This window comes from Rhinatrema bivittatum, chromosome 1 (assembly GCF_901001135.1).
Source record: "Rhinatrema bivittatum chromosome 1, aRhiBiv1.1, whole genome shotgun sequence".
Classification (NCBI taxonomy): Eukaryota; Metazoa; Chordata; class Amphibia; order Gymnophiona; family Rhinatrematidae; genus Rhinatrema; species Rhinatrema bivittatum.
Genome location: NC_042615.1, coordinates 402,744,058 through 402,771,823, shown reverse-complemented (window position 1 = coordinate 402,771,823; position 27,766 = coordinate 402,744,058). Strand labels below are relative to the sequence as shown.

Below are 27,766 nucleotides of genomic sequence, written 5' to 3'. Positions count from 1 at the left end.
GGCTGTCCACCTGTGCAGTGAGGTGAGCAAGCCATGCCACATACAGGCCTTACAGGGCCGTCTGCATAGTTTGTGCTTGGCAGCCAATAGTAGGTGGTTGGGTGCCTGGCCCATTCCACCACTTTCGCTGACACAATGTGCCACTCAGGTCTGTTGTGATGGGGACCTGTGACTCCATCACAACAGGCGTCTACATCACCTTTGTGTGCCATTACAGAGATGACCATTGCAAATATGTTATATGTATGTTAATGTGGATCTTACCTACAAGCCAACCATCGCCATACAGGCCATCTTCGAATTTGCGAAACAGAGCTGATTGCCTGAGTACGAAGGCATCGTGCGCTGATCCCGGGAATCTGGACATCACCGAGAGGATCCGCATTGCAGCATCACACACCACTTGCACGTTGAGGGAGTGGAACTGCTTTCTGTTGCGGTAGGCTGCCTCCGTCTCACGGGGTGGAACGATGGCCACATGGGTGCAGTCAATAGCTCCAATGACATTCGGAAAGCGGGCAAGGGCATGGAAACCACGCTTGAGGTCCATCAGGTCCTGTCTGTTGCGTGGGAATGCTATGTAGCGAGGCATGCGGTCCATAACAGCTGCAATGACCTGGTGCAGACACCGGGAAAAGGTGCTCTGAGACATGCCACCCACAACAGCTACCGTGGATTGGAAGGAGCCACTTGCTGTGAAGTGCAGGGCGGCCAAGAGTTTGGTCAGGCCGGGGATGGCCCGGCTCTTTCGGGTTCGGGGCTCAAGGGCACCTCGTATGTCTTCATATAGTTCCATGATGGCACGAGTGCTGAGGCGATATCTGCTGATGACTACATCCTCTGGCATTCCCAGCAATGAGGTTCGTGGCAGATAGATCCGCTGCCTGTAACGATGGCGACGTCGACCAACATCCTGGCGTCTGCGTTGGGCCTGGTCAGCCATGGGGTGCACCTGCCCCATACACTGTGAATGTGTGGAGCACATTCACCTACTAAGAACAGGCCTTTTTATTGGCCAGCTCTACATTTGTAGGTCTGTGGGGATTGGTTTGGCACATTTTCGTTCAACGCGCTAGTAGCGCGCTGCGCGCTGTGCACCGCGATACACTGTATCGCATTTGAAAGGGTTGTAGTTATTGGCCGCGTTAGGAGCCGCGCTAACACCGCCGCGGGTTTCGCGCCACGCGATACGTCCTCCCTACTTTACATTTGCCCTGCCCCAACTCCGCCCCCTGAATACATTATCCCACATTTGCATTCGCGAACCGCGATATATGCTTGTTATCGTGGTTCGCGAATTTATCGCGGGCGGTAAAGCCGTATCGCGCGCGGTAACTCTTTGGAAAATGAGGCCCTATGTGGCTCTCCATGAAGTTAGCAAGTAGCTCATTTAAAACAAATTGGAGAAAATTATTTTTCACTCAATACATAATTAAGCTCTGGAATTAACTGCCAGATGATGTGGTTACAGCAGTTAGTGTAATTGGATTTTAAAAAGGTTTAGATAAGTTCTTACAGGAGAAGTCCATAAACTGCTATTAAACAATAAGGAATAGTAGCTTGGTATCAATTTAATATTTGGGTACTTGCCACTTGGATTGGTCACTGCTAGACACAGGATGCTGGGCTTGATGGACCTTTGGTCTGACCCATTATGGCATATCTTATGTTCTAGGAATGCCTGGTGACAAAATGAGCTACAAAAATATTCCAATATTTCCTATATGGGAAGCCATTTACCCTGGTAACTGTTCATACCACCTTTAAATAAGGAGCTTTTAAACTAGATAATGAAAGAAAGATGACAGTCTCTCAGAAGCGCATTGATTGGAATGAAGAATTTTTGACAGATACTAACAAAACAGGCTAGAGTAGAAATGAAGAAAAGGGTGCATAAGGGTAAGCTGCATGGATTGTCAGATATTACCCCTAACAGAAGACATGGGGATTACTCACGTAACCAATTAGCTTTCATGATTCTGACACAACTGCAACATTGCTCTTAACTTTGATGAAGGGGGGGGACGGGGACACTTCATTGCTAGAAGATGTGGTGAAAGCTATTAATGTAGCTGGGTTTAAAAACATTTAGACAAGCTCCTGGAAGAGAAGTCCATAAATCATTATTAAGATGGACTTGGGGAAATCCACTGCTTATCCATCCGATAATCAGCATGAAATCTATCGACCTTTTGGTATCCTGCCAAGTACTTGTGACCTGTATTGGCCACTGTTGGAAACAGGATACTGGGCTTGATGGTCTGAACAAGTATGGCAAATTGTATGTTCTTATGTCATTTACATAACATGAAAGACAAATCTCTGGTTCACACAGTTGTAATTCACTCTACAGATACACAACACTGAAATAAGTGACTGGACTCAATCACAAATAATGCTGACTTATCTACAGAAAAGGGAGATCAGGTTCATGACGAATATCTACAGTTATATCTTGAAGCAAGGGAAGTGTTTGACAGCGTTTACATCCCACATGACAAAGAAGTTTATATCCCACTTGTTTTACAGGAAGGATATAACATTTTAATAAATGAAAAATGAAATGACTACAGCCAGCATAATCAAACAGTACCATACAGTGCACTTGAAAATACGATATAAGAATTTTTAATTAGCACCAATTACATATTTATTTTGGCTGTTTTGCCGAGACTTCCCAGCCACTAGCCCAACAGCCTGATTTAAAATTATCATATTGATTATGTAATTAAACACATCGCTTATGTAAATAAGCCCGATTTAGAATTATCATATAGCTTATGTAAATTAACAAATTGATGCCTATTAACCATTATGAGGCCCCTGCCTCCCTCCCATACTCCATTGTATATAGTAATTTATCTTTCGTTCTCCCCCTCTTTTTTTCCTTCTCCCAGTTAAGGCAACCTTGTTATAATGTAACTTTTATGCTCCCTCAAAAATATCTCTTGTTGAAATGTTGTTTATAACTCTGTTTATAATTCTGCTTAGTTCGATGTAAACCGAGTTGATTTGATCTGTATCAAGAAAGTCGGTATATAAAAGCCTTAAATAAATAAATAAATACATATTTATCTAGGCTAGGTGTATATTTGTTTTCTATTTATTTATTTATTTTATTTAGAGTTTTTCTATACCGGCATTCGTGATTAGAAACCACATCATGCCGGTTTACATACAACGAGGGGGTGTGAACAAAAAAACGGAACATAAACAAGTGCAAGAGATCAAAAGTTACATTACAACAAGGGTCTTATAACTGGGGAGAGAATTAGAATAAGAAAACTAGATTTTCTTATTCTTAGTTTGTTCAGATAAATGACGTGTGTGTGAGAGAGAGAGAGACTAGTCAGAAGATGACATGAGAGAGAGACTAATTAGGGAGATGACGTGTGTGAGACACGACTGGTTGTGGGCAATGTTCCCTCTAATTTTTGACAGACCGCGTATACAAAACTTCTTTTATGCAACTTTCTATAAGTTTAGTTCAAATTTGTGTGCTACAAGCCAAGTGTGCCTGAACAAGAATAGTGCAAATATTGGATTTCAAAAGTTTAACTTTTAAGGAAAATAATTCTCCACTGAAATGATCATGATCAAGAATAGCATAGCCTATCAAAAACTAAGATCCTTTCAGATCTGACACTGTGTTTTATTTTATTGCACAGCAGAATAATTTTTAGGGACAAATGATTCCCTTAAGATTATTATAGACAAATGCTTACCAAAGAGATAATAATGATGCAACGAACAATAAAATCAAGAAATATTAAACATCAATTATAATAGTAAAACCATACTAATAAAAATATTTCTAAACCACTAATGAATAGAATATAAAATAATTAAACACTCATAAAAATTTCCCAAACATCAATAAAATATTTTAAAACATATACAGTAGCAATCCTAACTCTGAAAAGATAACACTGGAAATGTTACACCAGACTCTGAAACACCACTAGGAAAATGGAACAAACCAAGATGCTGTAAATCCCTACATAGAAACTACATACTAGCAAAATACCTCAACTCAGTCACATGCAGAATACAGATAGATTTTCACCAAATACAGAATAAAGAGACCATAAATAGAAATGTGCTGACAAAATCTGAAAGGGAAACGGCAACAAGTCAGACTCTGCAGTAAAAACATCATTACTCATTAAGCATCAAATAAACTCAAGAAATATAAAATATCAAACATATTAAAAATAAAAAAATATTTCAAAACAGCTGACAAATAGAACATCCAATAATTAAACTTATATTACAATTTTTAAAATTTACCAAATACCAATAATATATTTCAAAACAGCAGACATCAAATAACACCCAATAATTAAAACTAATATGGATAAAAAATCTCCTGCTCTCCATAACTTACAACTTTTGATTTCCAGTCACCTTGAGATTGTTGTGGATTAGTAGTGGAGGGGGGATGCACAAACTTTATTCTCTCTCATATACACACATTCATTCTCTCTCACATGTTCACTTTTATGTCAGTCTCTCTCTGTCTCTCACACACACACACAGAAATTCTCTCTCTCACCTTCACACACACATTCACTGGCTCTCTCGCCCTCTGTCTCACACAAGCACAAACACTCACTGGCATCTCTCCTTCACACAAAAATACACTCACTGGCTCTCTTGCCCCCCTTGCCAGGCTCTCTCCCTCTTTCACGTACACATATTCACTGGTTCTAACCCACTACGGACCTCTTCAACCATTAGCAGAAGAGGACGTGTAGGTGGCCCCGCTGGGACTTTTCTCCGGCCATGGGCAGGAATGAAGATATCATGGTCCTCTAGGTCCACTGTTCAGTTGACGGTAGGGGAGGTGCTGGGTCCCCACTGGGCTGCTTCTTTGCCTGCAGGTGGGGAGTAAGTGCAGGAGCCCTGCTGGACCTATTCTTTGGCTGAGGGTGGGAGGAGAGGTGTTCATCGCCCTGCTGGGCCTAGTCTTGACTGTGGACAGGAGGAGAGCAGTTTGCAGCCTTGTTGGGCCTATTCCTCAGCTGCAGATGGGAAGTAAGATGTTCGCGGCCCTGCTGGCCTTTGCTGCAGTCAGAAGATGAGATGTTCATGGATCTTCTGGGCCTATTCCTTGGCCACTAGTAGGAGAGGTTATGCTGGCGAACCCACTAGACATATTCTTCAAGTGGCGTCGGGATGCAGTCTGCTGGCAGGGCCGGGTTGTTGCTGACCTCTTGCATTGGCCAGTGGATCAATCAGATAGTGGTGGCAGGAGAGGAGACTGCTTTTGCGAACATTGTTTTGCCATGTGTGCAGGGTCCGGGATCTATGTGCATACATGCACAGCTTAAAGGGAACAGTGGTTGTGGGGGTGCAAGTGGTGTGTGTGGGGTGTATGTGTGAGAAACAGAGATACTCAATGACTTCCTATCCGACTCAAAACCTGACATCTGTGCCATCACAGAAACTTGGTTAAAACACACCGACACAGCTCTAATCAATCAGCTTCCCATCCAGACCTACGACCTACTGTCCATACCCAGACGCAAAAAAAGAGGAGGAGGCCTCCTCCTGGCAGCCAAAAAAGCGCTAGGTCTGACATTGCAGACATCCAATACCATAGCAAATATCGAATTCGCTCTTTTCAACTCTAAACATCTGACTATCGCACTAATCTACGCCCCACCTGGAATGCTGGAATCAGATCCTTCCCCAATCATAGAACTAACAGCAAAACACCTAAATTCCGGAAAACCAGCCATATTGATGGGAGACTTCAACCTCCACGTGGATGTCCAACCTCATTCCTCCAACTGCAAAACTCTTCTCTCCTCCCTCAACCATATGGGCTTCAGACAAATTGTAAAAGAACCTACCCACAAAGCTGGTCATACTTTAGACCTTATCTTCATAAACGAAGGATTTTCATCCCACACTACCCCAACCTGCCTTGCAGTACCGTGGACCGACCACCGAATCATCTCATCAATGTTAGAGATCTTTGAGCCTCCTCCCCAAACAACTCAAACAATTACCATATCCGTCAGGAAACAGTGCTCAGGAGATCACCTCAGCAAACACCTGACCAAGGAACTAATGAATCTGGACCTTACCGACGCCAACTCAGCTACATCATCATGGATCAACATAACTAACAAGGTTGCAGATAAAGTGTGCCCCATGACAACAAAATCTATCAATCCGGACAAAGACAACAGGAAACCGTGGTTCACCACAGAGCTGAAGTCACGTAAACACGAGCTTAGATGCAAGGAAAACCAATGGCGAAAAAGCCCATCTACAACAACCCTACTCACCTACAAATCATGCCTCAACTCATATAGAAACGAAATCAACAAAACCAAGAAAGAATTCTTCTCCAAAAAGATACACCACTTCTCATTTGACTCAAGAGCCCTCTTCTCTTATGTATCAGCCCTCACCAAACCCCCTGGACCCAGCATCCCAGATGACCAAGCTCTTAAAAAAGCCAATGAACTGGCCGACTTCTTTGACAACAAAATCACCACACTGGTAACCCATCTCAAAGGGCCATCTCCGCACACAAGCTACGCAAGCAACCACAGCCCCTCAAACATTGATATCACCCGTTCTACAACCCAACCCATACACAGCAACGCTCGAAACCCTTGAACCCACGTCCACCTTAGAAATAGTGAACATCCTTAAGAAGATAAAACCGTCCTCTCACCCACTAGATCATATTCCCTCAAACCTGCTGAGTGCAATCCCTGACACCATTGCTAAACCAGTCGCAGATATCATTAACCGCTCTCTCGCCCAAGGCCAAGTACCAAACCAACTCAAGTTGGCAATGCTCAAACCTCTCCTCAAAAAACCCAACCTTCCCACCACAGATCCTGCTAACTACAGACCTATAGCAAACCTTCCTATGATAGCCAAAATTATGGAGAAAGTTGTTAACAGACAACTCTCAGAATTCCTTGACAACAACAATATCCTCACCACTAACCAATTTGGATTCCGGAAGACCAAGAACACCGAATCACTATTAGCCACACTATCTGACACCATTATCTTCAATCTGGAAAAAGGCCAACCTTGCCTCCTCACACTTCTAGATCTCTCCTCAGCGTTCGACACCATGAACCACTCGAGCCTCCTACAACGGCTAACTGACATCGGCATTACAGGAGCAGCTTTCAACTGGTTTAAATCCTTCCTAGAGAACAGAACATACAAAGTCAAGATAAACAACAAGGAATCTCACCCCATTCAATCCAAAATGGGGGTACCACAAGGATCCTCGCTCTCCCCCACCCTTTTCAACATATATCTTCTCCCACTCTGTCATCTACTTACTAACCTCAATCTAATCCACTTCTTATACGCGGATGACATTCAAATTTTCATCCCTATAACGGATACTATACACAAAACCATGTCTTACTGGAATAAATGCCTCTCAAACATCAACAATCTACTCGCCAGCCTCAACCTAGTTTTAAACACTAACAAAACCGAAATCCTTATAATAACACCTGAACACAGGGTCCCGCCCATCTCCCCAACCACCAGCAATTCTCCAGATACCGCTGGATACACCACCTCACCTCAAGTCAGAGACCTGGGTGTACTTCTTGACAACAGACTCAGCCTCAACAAATTCATAAATAACACCACAAAAGAATGTTTCTTTAAATTACAAGTTTTAAAGAAACTAAAGCCACTTCTACTCTACAGAGATTTCCGCACAGTACTCCAAGCCATCATTCTCCCAAAATTGGACTACTGTAATTCACTCCTTCTGGGCCTTCCCGCCTGCACCACCAAACCCCTCCAGATGGTCCTGAATGCCACAGCAAGAATTCTCACCAACGCCAAAAAAAAGGATCACATCACCCCTATCCTCCAGCATCTCCATTGGCTTCCTATTAAATACAGGATACAGTTCAAAACCAGCATGATGATTCATAAGGCCCTTCACAGCATCTCTCCACTCAACTTAACCTTCCAGCTCCAGCTACACACTTCCAAAAAGCCGACCAGAAGGGCATACCAGAACAGAATGATCACCCAACCTGCAAGATCCTCCCTGAGGAAACGCGCACTATCAACAGCGGGCTCGTCTCTCTGGAACTCTCTACCACCAGACATTCGCCTTGAGCCGTGCCATACTACTTTTAAAATGAAACTCAAGACTTGGCTCTTCCTACAAGCATTCCCAGAGAGCTAAGAGCAGGAAGAATGACAACCCTCATGTCTTACAGCAATAATGTAATGTTTATTTGCTTTATCTCTGTTATTTTTAAGTGGATTTTTAAAGTTGATTTATGTTGTAATCTGCTTTATAATAGTCTTAATTGTTCAATATGTTCCATGTAAACCGCCATTCAGGCGATAGTTATCTCTGTTACCTGTAAACCGGAGTGATATGTATATTATACAGGAACGTCCGGTATATAAAAACCAAAAATAAATAAATAAATAAATACTGGTTGTGGGTCCTAAGGAAGAGGACCATGAGGACAGAGCTTCAGCAGCTACTGCTGCTTCTGGTGTGTGCTACTGGTCTGCAAGGGAAAGGAGTAGGAGAGTTGCTGGAGCGGGTAAGTAAAGGTGGCTTCTTAAATTTATTTTCCTTGGTTGACTGCCATTTTAATTATTGGGTATTATTGGTGTTTGTAGAATTCTTAATAATGTTTATGAGTTTTTAAATTATTGGGTGTTATTCTGTCCATCTGTTTTGAAACATGTATTCAGTTTATTAGTATAGTTTACAATTATTTTATATTTCTTGACAAATGTATAAATAGAAATGTACAGACAAAAACTGAACTGGAAACAGCAAGAAGCCATTCTCTGTATGCAGTGCAAAACAAAACCATTTATTTTATGGTCACTTTATTCTGTATTTGGTCAGGGTCTGTCTATATTCAGTATGTGTGACCAAGATAAGGGTATTCTGCAAGTTTATAATTCCTGTGTAGGGATCTATAGCATCTTGACTTGTTCTGTTTTCCATATAGGAGGTGTGTTGGTGTTTAGAGCATGGTTCAATATTTGAAGTGTTGCCTTTTCATAAGCAGAGTTGTTACTGTTTGAGTGCATTCTATAATACAAGTGTAACTTTGCGTAAATTAGTTTGCATTATTGCAGATCCTGGGAGTATGTTAGGTAGAGTTGCTTACCTGTAATAGGTGTTCTCCGAGGAAAGCAGGATATTAGTCCTCACACATGGATGGTAGTCTAGAACTTTGACGTGCTGTACTGAGCATGCCTAGCATTCCCTATACCACTCATCCACGTGGATCCATCTTCAGTCTTATAACACAGAAATAGACATAAATTTAAAAAAACAGGAAAAACCCAACTCCGCAGGGTAGCGGGTGGGTTTCATGAGGACTACCATCCTGCTGTCTTTGGAGAACACCTGTTACAAGTAAGCAACTTTGCTTTCTCCGAGGACAAGCAGGATGGTAGTCCTCACACATGGGTGAATCTCTAGCTATAGGCTGCCCCCAAACCAGGTGTCAATGGGCTCAACAACATTGGTGCTGTTGGTAACAGAGGGGGAGACAGCTTGAACCCAAACAATCAGCCCTAGGTGGGAAGGAGTTGGGCTCTACATCTCAAACATATTCTGAAAGTCAAACTTACAGTCACATCGGCCATCCCTATGCACGCAATAGTGAGTTGTGAATATGTGGTGAGAGCTCCACGTTGCAGTTTTGCAGATCTCCTCCATGGGAACTGCTTGCAAGTGGGCCACCGTCACTGCCATGGCCTGGACAGAATGGATACATGACCCCCAAGATAAAGTCCCACCTGGGTATAACAGAAGGAGATGCAATCTGCTAGCTGATTGGATAATGTCTGTCTCGCAATGGAAATGCTCAACCTATTCCTATTAAAAGAAAAGGTTGGGTGGACCATCTATGGGTCTCTGTCCTCACCAGATAGAAGACTAAGGCTTGCTTGCAGTCCAAACTGTGCAGGGCTTGTTCGTCTTGGTGTGAATGGTGCCTGGGAAAGAATGCTGGCAGGACAATGGATTAGTTAAGATGGAAATCCATCATCATCTTAGGCAGGACCACCCTAACAGGATAAACCTTAGTGAAGATGGATAAATCACTAAGACCTGAAGATTTCTGACCCTGTGCACTGAGGTGACTGCAACCAAAAATATGACTTTCTAGGTCAGGTACTTCATGTCACAGTTGTACAAAAGTAGCTCTTTTCATGCACAGGTGTTCAAAAGGAGCTTTCATCAGCTGAGCTACCATCACATTGAGGTCACAAGACACAGCGGGGGACCTTAGGGGAGGCTTCAATTGAAGCAGGTTCCACATAAAACATACAACTATAGGCGGTAAAGAGATGAGTGGGGGTCGAGAGGGGAGGACTGCCTATCACATTTGCCGGGGTAAGAGGAGCCTCAGTGCCCCGAAGCGTTTCTTCAGTCACGTGACCTTCCTGACGCTGAGGGCGGACCCGGAAACAGCCCTATAACATCGGACTGTTAACACTCTCCCTGTGGGTCGAGAGGGGAGGACTGCCTATCACATTTGCCGGGGTAAGAGGAGCCTCAGTGCCCCGAAGCTTCTCTTCAGTCACGTGACCTTCCTGACGCTGAGGGCGGACCCAGAAACAGCCCTATAACATCGGGCTGTTAACACTCTCCCTGTGGGTCGAGAGGGGAGGACTGCCTATCACATTTGCCGGGGTAAGAGGAGCCTCAGTGCCCCGAAGCTTTTCTTCAGTCACGTGACCTTCCTGACGCTGAGGGCGGACCCGGACACAGCCCTATAATATCGGGCTGTATGCGGCGCGCAGCCGACCCTGGCACGCCACCAAAGACGCGCGCGCCTAAGGGGCGAGCGGTTTTCAGGCTTTGCCAGGCTTCGCAGGGAATCGCAAGGAATCCAGGAACTTTTCTCTTGTTGATAAAAGGCTCTTTACCCTCAAAGACCCCACATGAGGAAACAAGAGAGATGATCAACTCAGCTAAGTCCCCTCCTTTTTTCTTTTTGATTGTTTTCTTTATTTTGCCTCACTCTGCCCGGAAACGAAGGGCGAGAGAGAGAACTGTTACTGAAGGGGAACTAGCTAGTTCGATACTGGGCCCTATGGATGCCCATATCAGAAGGATTCCCTTAATTCCAGGTGGATTGTCGCTTGAGGGAATGCAAGAAGGCAATGCAAACCTTCGTGACCTTGAAATCTCTTTATCCCCAGATTGTAGAGTACCTCCCCAAAACCCTGCTACTTCAAGATCTGAATCTACAGAGAACACTATGTCATCCATGAGAAAGTGTAATGACATAAAGGTTACTCTGGAAACATCTGAGGTTCCCGTAGCAGAAGAAACTAGGAACTGTAGTGGGTTAGAAGGGGCAGCTATGAGGGGGGAGTTATCTCAAGAATCTGTTTTTGAAAGTGAGAAATTTGAAATGATACCTATTGTGAGACCACAAACATTTTCATTAGAGGTCATATGGGAAACGCTTGTTGTCCTAGATAAAAATGTTTCTCTCCAACTAAAACCAATAGTGAAAAATATGGAAAAGAGAGAAATAAAAGTGAATAAAATAATCAGTGATGATAAAAAGAGAGATTTAGTAATTGGAAGGAATTCTCAAGAAATAAAAAAATTAACCAATCAAAATGGGTTAATAATGAAAGAAAATCAATTCTTGACGAGAAAAACGGAGAACTTGGAAAACCAATTAAGGAGTAACAAATTAAGATTGATAAATTTTCCTAAATTGGCAAGTTTGTCAGCTAAGGAAATGTGGAACAAATTTGCATTAGAGTTTTTAAAAATTCCACAACAAGCATTACCCCCATTATCTCAAGTATATTATTTACCTTCTATGAAAAAATCATTTGTAAAAGAAGATCATTATCAATCTTTGAAACCGTTGAATATTACTGATATTCTTGAATCCACTGGTGTAGAAGAAGCTCAACCTGCTACTATGATATTATCTTTTTTTATTGAAAACGGATAAAGAGTGGGTTCAGAAACTCTTTTTTTGTAATATTAAAGAAATATTTTGCCAGATGGAAGTGAGAATGTTTCCTGATGTAATGAAGGAAACTCAGAATAGGAGGAAGGAATTTCTCACATTAAAGCCAAAATTATTGCAAATGGGTGCGATGTTTAAGTTAAGGTATCCATGTAAGTGTGATATTTTATATAAGGTGAAATATTGTTTTTTTCAACCATCCCACTTGCATAGATTTATAATGGTAAAACAAGTTACAGAAACTAATTGATGGCTCCCCAAGTGAAATAGCTGAAACTCTAAATAATTAATAGGGTTATCCTGGTTGATCGTCTGTTATTACTTAGTTCTATTATATGTGTTAGATTGAAATGCCTTCAATATGTGTAAACCTTTCCTCACGTTTTGTGGACTTAGAATTGACTGTTGCCAGTATTTCTATCAAGGATGCTTGATTGTATAAATTGAAAATTAAAAAAAAAAAAAAAAGAGATGGGTGAACCATCTACACCATGGTAGTATGAGCCAATTGTACTTACATGAACTCTAACGGAGTTGGTTTACAAGCCAGCTTTCGATAGGTGTAGAAGGTAATCAAGTAGTTTTTGTGTGGGGTAGGAGAATGGATCTAGGGCCTTCTGCTCAAACCACACAGAAAACCTCCTCCACATCAGTCCATAGGACTTTCTAATGGGAGGCTTTCTAGAAGCCACTAGGACTCGAGAGACATCTTGTGAAAGATCGAGTGGTTGCAGAACTAATCTTTCAACAAACAAGCTGTGAGTGACAGAGCTTGGAGGCTGGGATGTCTCAACCTGCCTCGATCTTGCGTGATGAGATCAGGGGGAAGTCCCCAGACAGATCGGCCTTTGAATGAACAACTTCCATAGAAGTGGAAACCAGACCTGTCTCGGCCAATAAGGGGCTATGAGGATCATATACCCCATGACAAAGTAGCAACCAAGAAGAATCAATTGGTAAAAACAGGATTTGTTTAATTTGTGGACAAGTGAAGATGATAGACCACAAAATAAATGAATCCTGTTTTTACCGATCATTTCTTCTTGGTTGCTACTTTGTCAATTTGGATCGGCTTCCGTCTTGTTTCCTGGGATTATCCCTTCATAGACCCCCTTGTCCTGGTGAAACCTCAAGAGAGTCTTCGCTACTAAGGTAAATGAAGGATATACATACAGAAGACCTTTGCCCCAATGGCATGCAAGGGTGTCAGGCTGGTTTGCTGTCTGTCCTGTACAGGAAGCAGAACCAAGGTACCTTTCTGTTGAAAGGGGACGCAAAGAGATCCACGTCCGGGCTCCTCCAGAGGTAGAATATCCGATCTGCAACCCTTTGGTCCAGAGACCACTCATGGGGATTGAAGGCACGACACAGTCTGTCTGCTAACACATTCTCCGCTACTGCCAGGTACATAGCCCTGAGCACCATTCCAAAGGGACAAGGTCCATGACCAGATCTGAACTGCTTCCTAACATAGGAGTTATGACCCTGAACCTCCCTGCTTGTTGACATACTATATCGCCACTTGGTTGTCGGTTTGAATCAGGACAACTTTGTGGACAGCCGATCTCTGAAAGCCCATAGCATGGACTGATCGCCCGGAGGTCCAGGAAATTGATTTGGCAACAGTATTCCTGGGCAGACCAAGAGATCCTGGGTGCAGAGCCCATCTACATGAGCTCCCAAGCCCAGGGTGGATGCATCCATGGTTAGGACAATTTGGGTAGGAGGACCTTGGAAAGAGATCCCCCACTCCAGATTTGAATGTACTCGCCACCAGGACAAGGAGTCCTGGAGGGGCAAGGTGACTCTGATGCGATCCTGGAGGTTGGCACCCCTGTGACCTCAGCATCCATTGGGCTTTGCGCATGTACAATCGTGCCAAGGAAGTGACGTGAAAGGTTGTAGCCATATGGCCCAACAACTTCAACATGTTCCAGGCTGACATCTGCTGCCTCTGCTGAATCTCTGCTGCCATGGTAATCAGGGTGATAGCCCTTTGACGAGGCTGGAAGGCCTCGGCCTGAGCCGTATCTAGCAGGGCTCCTATAAAGTCCAATTGAAGTAGGGCTGAGATAGGAATTTGGGTAGTGGTAACGAACTAGGGACTCCAACACCATGGACTTGACAACCTTTATCTGAGATGTGCTCCTGACCAGCCAATCATCCAGGTAAGGGAAAACATGCACACTCAGTCTGTGGAGGTACAACGCCACTACGGCCAGGCATTTTGTAAAGACCTGTGAGGATGACATGAAATTAAACAGCAACAACCAATACTGGAATTGCTGTTTTTCCACCATGAATCAGAGATACTTCCAGTGAGACTTGGGAAGATCTCGATGTGGGTATATGCATCCATCAGGTAAAGGGAGCATAGCCCGTCCCCTTTGTGTAAAAGAGGGATCAAGATGCCCGGGGAAACCATCTTAAACTTTTCCTTTCTGATAAATCAGTACAAGGCCCTTTGGTCTAGGATGGGAAGGAGTCCTGTTCTCTTTGGAATCAGGAAGTATCTGGAGCAAAATTCCCGCCCTCTTTCCCCTGGTGGAACTGGCTAAACCGCTCTGGCTATTAAGTAGGAAAGCTCTATTAGTAGTACCTCCTAATGCATTATCACCCCTAATACAGGCTGGGGGGGCAATTTGGCAGTGCACCCAATAGATTCAATTGGTACCCTTGATGGTTGATGGAAAGAACCAATTGGTCTGAGGTTATACTTGTCCATTGGTTCATTAAGAACCACAGCCTTCCCCCAAATGGTGGCTCCATTGCCCTGGGTATGGGTAATGACTATGCTCCCCACGACTCAGTCAAAATCCCGACCCTGGAGTTGACAGAGGCAATGGCTGGGCCTTGGGAGCTCTCTGCTGCCTGGGATGGCTGCAGGATCCATAATGCTGCTGAAAGGAGTGAGGGCATAGAGGATAATACTTCATCTGGCAAAAGAAAGACTTTTTTTTTTGCCCTGATCTCGCCAACCTCCTAGCAGAGGAGAATGGGTCCAGAGTGCTGGCAGAGAGTTGTTGGAGGGTTTCATGGTGGTCCTAGAGCTGAGCCACCACATTCCTTACCCTATTTCCGAAGAGATTCTCTCCAGTACACAAGTTAGTGAGTCTTTTCTGTACCTCTGGTCGGAGATCCGAGGCCCACAGAAATGCCATTCTGCGGGCACTGATTCCCACTGCAGAGACCCTTGATGCTGTTTCAAAAATACTGAAGGTCGCTTGGACCTCGAGCCTTCTGCACTCCAGGCCCTTGCGCACCAGTGATATCAGGGTGTCCTGTTGTTGCTGAGGCAATTGTTTGGCCACTTCCTGCACCTGCTTCAGGATGTCCTGTGAGTACTGGTTCATGAAGAACTGGTAAGAAGCTATCCGGGCAATCATCATGGCTCCATGAAAATCCTCTCCCCCAAACGGATTCAGTGCTCTGTGATCCTTCGCTGGGTCAGAGACCACTTGGCTCTCTTGAGAGGATTCGACTTACCACTGATTGGTGGGGAAGCTTTTGCTTATCGAATCTGGGAGCCTTCTGGACAAGGTAAATCCTCTCAGTCTTCATATTCACGGGAGGTATTGTGAGGGGGTATTCCCACATCCTCAGCAGTCAATCGTTAAGGATGTGATGCACCAGGACCACCGCAACCTCTTTATAAGGCTCCATGAATTGTAGGATTTCAAGCATTTTTTGCCTGGCATCTTCCTCTGTCAGCAACTGAAAAGGGATTGCCTCCATCACCAACACAAAACCTGCAAAGGTCATGTTCTCAAGGGGAGACTTCCTTTGTGTTAACTCGTGGACCCTTGGACCAATCAGAACCGATGAATGGATGGAGGCTGAGAGGGTTCTCAGCACTGGTGCCGATCGGAAGGCGGCTGAGGTGGGCTCGAGGATGGCTGGCGGAGAAACCACGGAAGGCCCTATGCGACCAAGGGCCTGTCAAGGCGTTGAAGAGAGAGTGTGACTGGCCTGGTGGTAGGAGATCTTCGCCCTGGAAGCCGGTACTCCCCCGAGAGGAGCTCGTAAGAGTCCAGCCGCTGGGACTTAGGAGATTCACCCTGGAAGCCGGCGTCCCCCCAGGAGGAGCCCGTAGGAACCCGGCCGCTGGGACTTAGGCGATACCTCAGAGATGGAGTCCTGAAGAAGTCCAAGGTTGAGAGTCAGAGGAACGTCGCTCACCAGGCCAAGTCGATACCCGAGGATCACCGCTAGCCGGACTGGGTCAGGAACCAGAGGATCGTCGAAAGCCAAACCGAGTCAGGAACCAGAGGCAGAAGAGACAAAGCAGGAACTCAGCAACTGGAAGCAGGAAGAACCCGGGAACCTCGTTGCAAGGCAAAGAGACGCTCTAGTTGCAGGGTTTAAATACCCTGAGGCGTCTGACGTCATCCGAGGGCAGTGCTGCAATCTCCCGCGCTGGCCCCTTTAAGAGCAGAGCCCTGCCGCGCGCGCGCGCGGCTAGGGGGCGGGGCCAGCCGTGGGAGGACGCCGGCTGCTAGCTCGGCGTGGGGACGCCGTTCTCGGGGCCTGCACGGCCCGAACGCGGCTCGAGGAAGCCCGAATCCGGGTCGGGGCAGGTAAGGGACCGCGTCCGGGTGGGTGGCGATCCCGGGGGCGGCCCGGGGTCGCAACAGTACCCCCTCCCCGGGGGTCGTGGCTTGGCCGGGTGGTCCAGATGGAACTGGCGGAGAAGGTCCTTATCCAAGATATGAGAGGCAGGTTCCCAGGAGTTCTCCTCGGGCCCGTACCCCTCCCAGGAGAGCAAATACTCCCAGCGCCGGCGGTGAACCCGAACGTCCAGGACTTCTTTCACTGTATACCTGTCTTCTGGATCAACAGCGGACACATTGGGTTCCGGAGGCCGAGGCTGGAACCGGGAAAGGACCACCGGTTTGAGTAATGAGACGTGAAAAACGTCATGTATCTTCAACGTGGAGGGCAACCGTAATCTGTAGGCCACTGCTCCAATACGTTCAGCCACGAGGAAGGGGCCAATATAGAGGGGTGCAAGTCTCATGGAGGGGACGCGCAATCGGATATTTCGTGTGCTTAACCATACCTTGGTCCCAGGGAGGAACACTGGAGCAGGTCGCCGGGCCTTATCTGCATACTTCTTGGATCGTGCGGCCGTCTGCTGAAGCTTCTCCTGGGTGGAGTGCCAGAGGTGATGTAGCTGGTCAGCGGTCAGTTGCGCCGCCGGGGAGGAGACCGACAAAGGCAGTGGTAAAGGAGGCTTGGGGGTCCTTCCATACACCATCTGGAACGGAGACTGTAGGGTAGCAGAGTGTTTGTGGCGGTTGTATGAGAATTCAGCCCAGGGTAAGAGGGCGGCCCAATCATCCTGTAGCTCACCGACGAAGGACCTAAGGAAGATCTTTAGAGTCCGGTTGGTGCGTTCAACTTGGCCATTACTCTGGGGATGAAAGGCAGTGGTCAGGTTCAATTGGACCCCGAATTTCCTGCAGAGAGCCCTCCAGTATTTTGCCGTAAATTGAGGACCCCTGTCCGATGTAATGTGTAGAGGCAGACCATGGAGTCGAAATATATGTCGGGTAAACAATTCTGCCAGCTCGGGAGCTGTGGGAAGTTTCGCAAGGGGCACGAAGTGGGCCATCTTCGAGAAGCGGTCGACGGTGACCCAGACTACGGTCTTCCCCTCCGATGGAGGCAATTCCACTACAAAATCCGTGGATATGTGGGTCCAAGGTTCCTCGGGAATAGGGAGTGGTTGGAGTAACCCCCAGGGGCGGCCTGGCAGGGGTTTTTGTCGAGCGCAAGTAGCGCAGGACTGGACGTAGAGTCGGACATCCTCCTTGACCCGTGGCCACCAGTAGAATTCGGTTAGGAGCTCAAAAGTCCGAGCCACTCCTGGATGTCCGGCGGTTAGTGAGTCATGGGCCCAAGCAAGTACCCTTTTCCTTGAACGGAGTGGAACCACCGTCTTCCCAGCTGGTGCCACTTCGGATGCGGCCACGAGAACCTTGGCTGGATCTAGGATATACCGAGGTGTTTCAACGGTGTCGTCCGTCTCGGAGTTCCGGGAAAGGGCATCTGCCCTAATGTTCTTAGCTGCTGGTCTGTAGTGGAGTGTGAAATTAAAGCGACTAAAGAATAGGGACCAGCGTGCCTGCCGGGGATTGAGACGTTGGGCACGGCACAGGTACTCCAGATTCTTGTGATCCGTGTAGACTATTATAGGATGCAGGGCTCCCTCCAGCCATTGGCGCCATTCTTCGAAAGCTAGTTTGATGGCGAGCAACTCTTTGTCCCCAATACCATAATTCCTTTCGGCGGGCGTGAATTTCCGGGAAAAATATGAGCAGGGCCGGGACTGACCTGTCTTAGAAATTTGGGCTAGCACAGCCCCTACGGCCACATCGGAAGCATCAACCTCCACGATGAATTGTTCCTGCGGGTTGGGATGGCGGAGACAGGTATCTTGCAGGAAGGCCTCCTTGAGACGCTGGAAGGCTTGTACGGCTGCGGGAGGCCAGTTCCTGGCGTCAGCACCTTTCCGAGTAAGGGCTGTCAAAGGGGCTACAAGGCTGGAGTAGTGTGGGATGAATTGACGATAGAAGTTGCCGAAGCCCAAGAAATGCTGAAGCGCCTTCACTCCAAGTGGCTGCGGCCAGTTCTTAATAGCGGCAACCTTGTCGGGATCCATATGGAAGCCTGTGGACGATACGATGTACCCTAAAAAGGGCAGGGACTCTTGCTCGAATTGGCATTTCTCCAATTTGGCGTACAGCTGATTCTCCCTGAGTCTCTGGAGTACTTGGCAGACATGTTGACGATGAACCTTCAGGTCCTGGGAATATATTAATACGTCATCGAGGTACACTATCACGCAGGTATGAAGCATGTCATGAAGAACCTCATTCATCAGATTCTGGAACACAGCAGGGGCATTGCAGAGGCCGAACGGCATGACGAGGTACTCGTAATGGCCATCTCTGGTGTTAAAGGCGGTCTTCCACTCGTCCCCCGGACGGATTCTCAAAAGGTTATAGGCCCCCCGGAGGTCCAGCTTGGTGAATACTTTGGCCCCTTGCAGGCGATCCAGGAGTTCGGGAATCAGGGGCAACGGGTAGCGATCACGCCTGGTAATGCGGTTCAAGCCCCGGTAGTCGATACAGGGCCGAAGAGACCCGTCCTTCCCCACGAAGAAGAATCCGGCCCCGGCCGGGGACTTCGAGGGTCTAATGAACCCTCGGTCCAGGTTTTCCTTGATGTACGCGGACATAGCCTGGGTCTCAGGCAGCGATAAAGGGTAGACCCTCCCACGGGGCGGTGTGGTTCCTGGCAGCAGGTTGATTGCGCAATCGAAGGGTCGGTGCTCCGGGAGTAGTTCTGCTTTTTCTTTAGAGAAGACGTCCTGGAAGGCGTGGTACTGCGGTGGTACCGTCTACGGAGTTGCGAGGAGGGGAAGCGTTTGCAGAGGACGAGCGGGAAGACAATGTTGGACACACGCGGGCCCCCAGGACGTGATCTGAAGCGTACTCCAATCTATCACTGGCGAGTGTTCCCGGAGCCAGGGTAGACCCAGGACGACTGGATGGATAGACCTCTCCAGGATCAGGAACGAAATCTCCTCTGTATGCAGGACGCCGACCTGAAGCTTCAGAGGACAGGTGCGAGTAGAGATGGTCCCCGGAAGCGGAGTCCCATGGATGGAAGAGACTCGCACAGGCGGTACTTGAGGCTGGACCTCAAGCTGAAGTTGCTGCACCAAGTCCCAAAGGATGAAATTCCCCCCGGACCCAGAGTCAAGCAGGGCTAAGGCGTCAAATCCTCCCTCCGGGAGACACAGCCTTACCGGTACGGTACATGGGGAGTGGGGTGACGTACTGCCTAGAATCAACTCCCCATTGGACTCTAGGTTCGGGCGTTTCCCGGACGCTCGGTACAGCGGGCCAAGAAGTGCCCCTTGCCCCCGCAGTAGAGACACAGTCCCTGGGAACGGCGGCGCCTCTGCTCCTCGGAAGACAGGGGACCCCGGCCCAATTGCATGGGTTCTTCTGCTGAAGCGGGCGTGGACGCGGGTGGAGAGGACCGGATACGGGGCGGAGTGGCCCTGCGGGTGGTTTGCCCCTGAGTGGACCTACGCTCCCGGAAACGACGTTGAATTCGTCGGTCTACCCGGCCGGCCAGCTCGATGAGGTCTTGAAGGTCATCAGGGAGGTCCCGACCCGCGAGTTCGTCCTGGAGACGTGGGGAAAGACCCTCCAGAAAGATGCCGTGCAAGCTGTCCGTTCCCCACGCCAATTCAGTGGCCAGCATCTGGAACTCCATGGCATACTCCTCCAGTGGCCGGTTTCCTTGCCGTAGCTGAAGCAGTTCTGAGGCGGCCGTGGCGGACCGAGAGGGTTCATCGAATACTCGGCGAAAGGATTGGACGAACTGTACCAAATTGTTTAATCGGGAATCCTGACGTTCCCAGAGGGCCGACGCCCAAGACAACGGCCTCCCATCCAGGAGGGAGATAATATACGTCGTCTTGACCCGATCAGACGGAAACTGTGCTGGCAGCAAGTCGAAGCGGATGTAGCACTGATTAAGGAAGCCGCGGCATGCCTTCGGATTCCCCGAATACCGGGAGGGAGCCGGCATCTGTACGGGAGCAGAGGGTCCGGTACTAGCCTGGGAAGTGGATGCCGCAGCGCTGGCAGCCGAGGCCCCCTCCACGCGGTCCGCTAGCCGTTGCACTGTGGACATCAGGGTGTCGAGGCAGATCTGTTGCTGTTGTAGCTTCTGGGCGATGCCCGGAATAGCCTTCAGGCCGGCAAGATCCGCCGGGTCCATGGCCTTGCAATCTGTTAACTCGTGGACCCTTGGACCGATCGGAACCGATGAATGGATGGAGGCTGAGAGGGTTCTCAGCACTGGTGCCGATCGGAAGGCGGCTGAGGCGGGCTCGAGGATGGCTGGCGGAGAAACCATGGAAGGCCCTATGCGACCAAGGGCCTGTCAAGGCGTTGAAGAGAGAGTGCGACTGGCCTGGTGGTAGGAGATCTTTGCCCTGGAAGCCGGTACTCCCCCGAGAGGAGCTCGTAAGAGTCCGGCCGCTGGGACTTAGGAGATTCACCCTGGAAGCCGGCGTCCCCCCAGGAGGAGCCCGTAGGAACCCGGCCGCTGGGACTTAGGCGATACCTCGGAGATGGAGTCCTGAAGAAGTCCAAGGTTGAGAGTCAGAGGAACGTCGCTCACCAGGCCAAGTCGATACCCGAGAATCACCGCTAGCCGGACCGGGTCAGGAACCAGAGGATCGTCGAAAGCCAAACCGAGTCAGGAACCAGAGGATCGTCGAAAGCCAAACCGAGTCAGGAACCAGAGGAAGAAGAGACAAAGCAGGAACTCAGCAACTGGAAGCAGGAAGAACCCGGGAACCTCGTTGCAAGGCAAAGAGACGCTCTAGTTGCAGGGTTTAAATACCCTGAGGCGTCTGACGTCATCCGAGGGCAGTGCTGCAATCTCCCGTGCTGGCCCCTTTAAGAGCAGAACCCTGCCGCGCGCTCGCGGCTAGGGGGCGGGGCCAGCCGCGGGAGGACGCCGGCTGCTAGCTCGGCATGGGGACGCCTTTCTCGGGGCCTGCACGGCCCGAACGCGGCTCGAGGAAGCCCGAATCCGGGTCGGGGCAGGTAAGGGACCGCGTCCGGGTGGGTGGCGATCCCGGGGGTGGCCCAGGGTCGCAACACTTTGCTCCTCAGGAAGAGACGGGTCTGAGGGGAGAGCCATCGGAAGACTCCATAGTGTCATTCCTCCAAGGTCATAGGGGCCCTAATCCTCACTGACATTGACAGGGGTGCATCCAGAGGTGCAGGCACTGGCAGAGCTAGGTGGGGGAGAGACGGGTCTGAGGGGAGAGCCATCGGAAGACTCCATAGTGTCATTCCTCCAAGGTCATAGGGGCCCTAATCCTCACTGACATTGACAGGGGTGCATCCAGAGGTGCAGGCACTGGCAGAGCTAGGTGGGGGAGAGCTGCAGCCGCAGCATATCAGCTGGCCTAGGCAGAGCTTCGTCCACCAAGGAACCGGCCACAACCTCTATCGGGAACAGACACCAACTGGGTCGATAACACACTGCTAAGTGTATGGAGCTTCTCCAACAGCAGGTCCAAGACAGATGGTGCCAGCTCCGGTGCCATTGGTGCCATGAGACTGATGTCCTGCATCACCAGATTGACTTCCAGCTGCACTTGCCACTCAAGCTCCTCCTCAAACATTGCTGATGCCAATACTGACTGGGAGGAAGGAGGGGTGGCCAGATCCTGTTTGGGACCAAGAAAAGGATTGGTGATTGGCATCTGGACCAGTGGAGACTGGCGCGGACCCCCAACACCAGTGGATGACTAGCACTTATCACCGCGGGGGTCACTTCATAAGCATCACAGCATGAATTGGCACATTCCCTGTTCCCAGCACCGTGCACTGACAGAGACCGATGCTAATGCTCCTTCGGCTTCGCTCGATGCTCAGCATGGTCTTTCCCTGGTGCCAAGGACGATGATGAGGAATCCAACGTCTTCGGCTTGGAGGAGCCCAACCATGGCTGTTCTCTGGTGCCCTATTAGCCAACAGCACCGACAGAAGAAAATGTCCATGCATGAGATTTATTTGCATGCACTACCTCCTATGTATGCAAATATTTCTCATGCATATTCCTTAGGGATATCATGAAAACCCCATTGGCTGGGGGTGGGGCCTGAGGACCAATTTAAGCACCCCTGCTCTAGGGTATAAATGTTTTGATCTCTAAGCCCCTCCCCTCATATGCTTTATAGAAAAGACCAAGGACCATTTTAGCAGCCATCCTCTGGACTGACTCCATCTGGTTTATATCCTTTTGCAGGTGCAGTATCCAGAATCTTACGAGATATTCCAAATGAGGTCTCAGTGGGGATATATACAGAGGCAATATCTTCTTTTTCTGCTGCTAATTCTTTTCCCTATACAACTAAGCATCTTTCAGATTTTTGCTATCGCCTTATCCACTAGTTTTCCACCTTAAGATCATCAGATACGATCATCCCAGATCCAGCTTTTGTTTTGTGAATACAAGAATTTCACCCCATATACCAGGAGACCACAAACAGGTTTGATTTTCAGGATATCCATACTGAATATGCATCAGATACATTTGCATACAATGGAGGATGCATGCAATTCTCTCAAAGGAAGTGGCTGACAAAATAAAAGCTAAAAGAACAGCATTCAAGAAATATAAAGGATCCCAAAGGGAGGAGCACAAAGAAGAATATATGGTACAACTGAGAGAGACGAAGAAAGTAATCAAGACGGCAAAATGTCAAGCGGAAGAAAGGATTGCCAAAGAGATAAAGAGAGGTGACAAAACATTTTTCAGATACATCAGAGAAAGGAGAAAAGTTCTAAGTGGTATAGTGAAATTGAAAGGTGAAAAGGATCAATATGTAGAGAGATGAAGAAATGGCAGAAATATTAAACAAATACTTCAGTTCGGTATTCACTAAAGAGTACCCAGGAGAAGGACCATCGCTAGTTAGCAAGAAACTGGAGGGGATTGGAGTAGATGTAACTCCGTTTACAGTGGAGAATGTGTGGGAAGAGCTGGGGAAACTGAAAGTGGACAAAGCCATGGGGCCCGATGAGGTTCATCCCAGGATACTGAGGGAGCTCAGAGACCTGCTGGCAGGACCGCTGTGTGATCTGTTCAATAGATCACTAGAAACAGAAGTGGTACCGAGTGATTGGAGAAGAGCGGTGGTGGTCCCGCTTTACAAGAGTGGGAGCAGAGAGGAGGCTAGTAACTATAGGCCGGCTAGTCTCACCTCGGTGGTGGGAAAAGTGATGGAGACGCTGCTGAAAGTGAGAATAGTGAACTATCTACAGTCGGGAGAATTGCTGGACCAGAGGCAGCATGGATTCACCAGGGGAAGATCCTATCAGACAAATCTGATTGACTTTTTCGACTGGGTGACAAGGGAATTGGATCAAAGAAGAGCGCTCAACGTCATCTACTTGGATTTCAGCAAGGCTTTTGATACAGTCCCACACAGGAGGCTGGTGAATAAAATGAGAAGCTTAGGAGTGAGTGCCGAGGTGGTGGCCTGGATTGCAAACTGGTTGACGGACAGAAGACAATGTGTGATGATAAATGGAACTTACTCTGAAGAGAGAGCAGTGTTAAGCGGAGTGCCGCAAGGATCAGTGTTGAGACCGGTCCTGTTCAATATCTATGTGAGCGACATAGCGGACGGGATAGAAGGTAAGGTTTGTCTGTTTGCTGAAGACACTAAGATCAGCCTCAGAATGGACACGCAGGAAGGAGTGGAGAGAATGAGACGGGATTTAAAGAAGCTGGAAGAGTGGTCGAAGATATGGCACCTGAGATTAAATGCCAAGAAGTGAAGAGTCATGCATATGGGGTGTGGAAATCTGGAAGAACTGTATTCGATGGGGGGTGAAGGGCTGATGTGCACGGAGCAGGAGAGAGACCTTGGGGTGATAGTGTCTAACGATCTGAAGTCGGCAAAACAATGTATCAAGGCGATAGCTAAAGCCAGAAGAATGCTGGGCTACGCATAGAGAGGAATATAGAGTAAGAAAAGGGAAGTGATGATCCCCTTGTACAGGTCCTTGGTGAGGCCTCACCTGGAGTACTGCGCTCAGTTCTGGAGACTGTATCTCTGAAGAGACAGAGACAGGATGGAGGCGGTCCAGAGAAGGGTGACCAAAAAGGTGGATGGTCTTCATCGAATGACTCATGAGGAGAGATTGAAGAATCTAAATATGTACACTCTGGAGGAAAGGAGGAGCAGAGGTGATATGATACAGACTTTCAGATACTTGAAAAGTTTTAATGATCAAAAGATAACGACAAACCTTTTCCATTGGAAAAAAATCAGCAGAACCAGGGGTCACGATTTAAAACGCCAGGGAGGAAGACTCAGAACCAATGTCAGGAAGTATTTCTTCACGGACAGGGTGGTGGATAGCTGGAATGACCTTCCGGAGGAAGTGGTGAAGACCAAAACTGTAAAGGACTTCAAAGGGGCGTGGGATAAACACTGTGGATCCATAAAGTCTAGAGGATGTGAATGAAGAGTGGGTGGCTCACGGGAACGACGGCTCCTACCTGGTGATAATACCCTTATTCAATAAATATACACATGGTTAATGCGACTCCAACATTGCTCTAAGCTTCAGCGGCAATGAGGAAATGTGGAAAAAAGGATTTGCATTCACAAAAAAGCGGGGAGTAGCTTGCTTGTTACGGCGGTTACTACCCCAAACCAAATAAGCCTGATACTTCACTTTCAATGCATATCCAGCATAGCTCTCTGCTTCAATGGCAGGGGAGAAAGTCTGACACTTCATGCATATCCAAGCATAGCTCTCTGCTTCAACAGCAGGGGAGCAAGACTGATACTTCACTTTCAATGCATATCCAGCATAGCTCTCTGCTTCAACGGCAGGGGAGAAAGTCTGACACTTCATGCATATCCAGCATGGCTCTCTGCTTCAACGGCAGGGGGGAATGAAGAAAGATGGATCTATATTCAAACTACAACCAACAAGGACTGAATTACATAGTCTGGATAAACAGATAAGCATGGGTGTAGCTTGCTTATTACGGTGGTTAATACCACTAACTAAATAAGTTATTTCACTTAGATGCAGTTCCAACACTGCTCTCTACATTAATGGCGGAGGTGGAAGGGAAATAGAATATAAGTATGTGAGAGAAAAAAGAAGTGCGAAAGCTTGCTGGTCTTCTTCTGCCGTCATTTCTATGTTTCTATATGCATATTTATTGTGGATATCCTGAAAATTGAGGATTATGCCAGTGGAGAGAAGAGAAGACAATTATGCAAATGGAATGGGGGGGGGGCATGGAAACTGATGGTGTACTGTGACAAAATAAACCCAGTATTGGGTGTCCTGCAACATGAAGAATTTGGGAACCACTGCCATATAACATTAGGAAAGGAGGAAGAATAGTGTTTTTAGAAGATACAAAATGCTGTTGACATGACGCACAGCTATTTTGTAATAAGAATAAAAGGAAAGTAAATGGTTTCCTAATCAGCATAATTATTCTTTTTATTTCATGGTTTTGTAAAAAAAAAAAAAAGAAGAGTTAGCTGCACACAGGATCGTTTGTGAAGCATACATCCCTATTTTGGATTTAGCACACTGTTAGGAAAATTTTCCAGAGGAAGGTCCAACTTACTGAGAAATTAAAATAAAAAGCTGTAAATAAAAAATGAAGTTACCTTTAGCTTTTTCACACTTGAACAAGCTGTACTTTCTTGGGCTTGTGAAGACATACTTCCAGACATGCAAGCAAGCCTTTTTCTAGGAGACTGGCCAGCACCTGTTCCAGTACTGCACACCTGTGGGTCCTGAGTGTGGGAGTGCCTGAGTTTAGTTCTAGTATCTCTAATTTCAGTTTCATGTATTTGTGCATCACTTCTTTCCAGAATATTCTTTTTCCTGTTTTGCAACATTTGGAATGTAAGAACATAAAAAGCTGACTTAATATGTTTGGAGCTTGCATATTTCATATGCTCAATAGTTTTCATGACCTTCATAATATGGGCCATTTTCCCTAAATCTTTCTTAGGTGCCAACATTAATGTTTCTAGTACTATAGAAAACTGGTGGTAGTTGTACTCTAGTTCATCTTCTGTGTTCCCATAGTTTACAGATGCACTGTAGGGTACAAAGTCAACATAGGTTGATATTGTAGATTTGGACTTGAGTAGCAGTTTTCTTATTTCTGAGAGCTCTTCAAGTTCCTTTGTCATCAGCTGAAGTGCATAAGTACAGTTAATAGCTTCTGGGTATTCACAAATAATCTCCAGCTCAGCTCTTGCTTCACAAATGGCAGTCTCTATTGCTCTAAAAGCATCCTCTGTTGAATTATCTTTCAGAAATGAAAAAGATGCCATTTTCTTCTGGCAGTGAACCAGTTCAGGAAGAAGTGACAGATCAAACCACAACATACATCTCAATCTTTTTTGGTTTAGTTTTTGGGCCACAGAATTTTTAAGGAAGTAAATTGTTTCATACATCATCATTACTTCAATATAGATCTCAACTGCTTCAGGCTTCAAAAGAAGAGCTATGGCTGTGTTGGGGCCTTTTATCATCTCAAAAACATTTTTTTCTGTGATAAGAATACTGTCTAAATCATGCTCTTGCAGAATCTGAAAATAAATTTTCAAATATTTTAGTTGTTCATCACATCTCACTATCAACTGATGCAGCTTCTCAAGGTCTGCAGAATGAGCCTGGTCCAATACCTCTCCAATACAGATCTCAGAGTGAAAAATAAAAGAATTGTTTAACTCACAACTTTGCTTACATGGTTTCTCACAAACACTAGCCCATCTCAGATTAGTTTTAATACCATTTTTCTGCAAGTGAGAAGACATTACCTCCTTGTTTTCACAACTGAAAATCACATCATTCAAATGTGCATAAAGTTTGCACAGCTTGGAAAGAGCATATTTATTTATTTTGAGCACAAATTCTCTTCTGGCAATTTGAGAGGATTTTTTGTCAGAAGGTTGCAGCCACTTTAGCCAAATAAGATGTTTGGCTGCATCAAAAAATAAATGTTCAAGACCATAAAGTGATACTTCATAATTTATGCACATACAGTTCTTTATAAAGTTTATTTTAGCAGAGATAAATTCCAACAGAAACCATATGTGCTCTTGTTTTCCTGGATCACAATGATTTTTTGAAAAAATGGAATATGTAGATATCAGTTTCAAAGCA

The 27,766-nt window shown here is 46.8% G+C and overlaps 1 protein-coding gene across 2 annotated transcripts in view; it reads right to left on the bottom strand.

Annotated features, from left to right (window-relative positions):
• LOC115091789 overlaps positions 1-26,500 on the bottom strand; it is a 285,555-nt gene extending 259,055 nt beyond the window's left edge. The window contains exon 1 of one of the 2 annotated variants that reach the window (XM_029602004.1): positions 26,254-26,500. In XM_029602004.1, the coding sequence (XP_029457864.1) occupies positions 26,254-26,487 (234 nt within the window). In that variant the 5' untranslated portion in view covers positions 26,488-26,500. The remainder of the gene's footprint in view (positions 1-26,253) is intronic. The other variant, XM_029602012.1, reaches the window with a different exon arrangement.
• Positions 26,501-27,766: the final 1,266 nt, after the last annotated feature.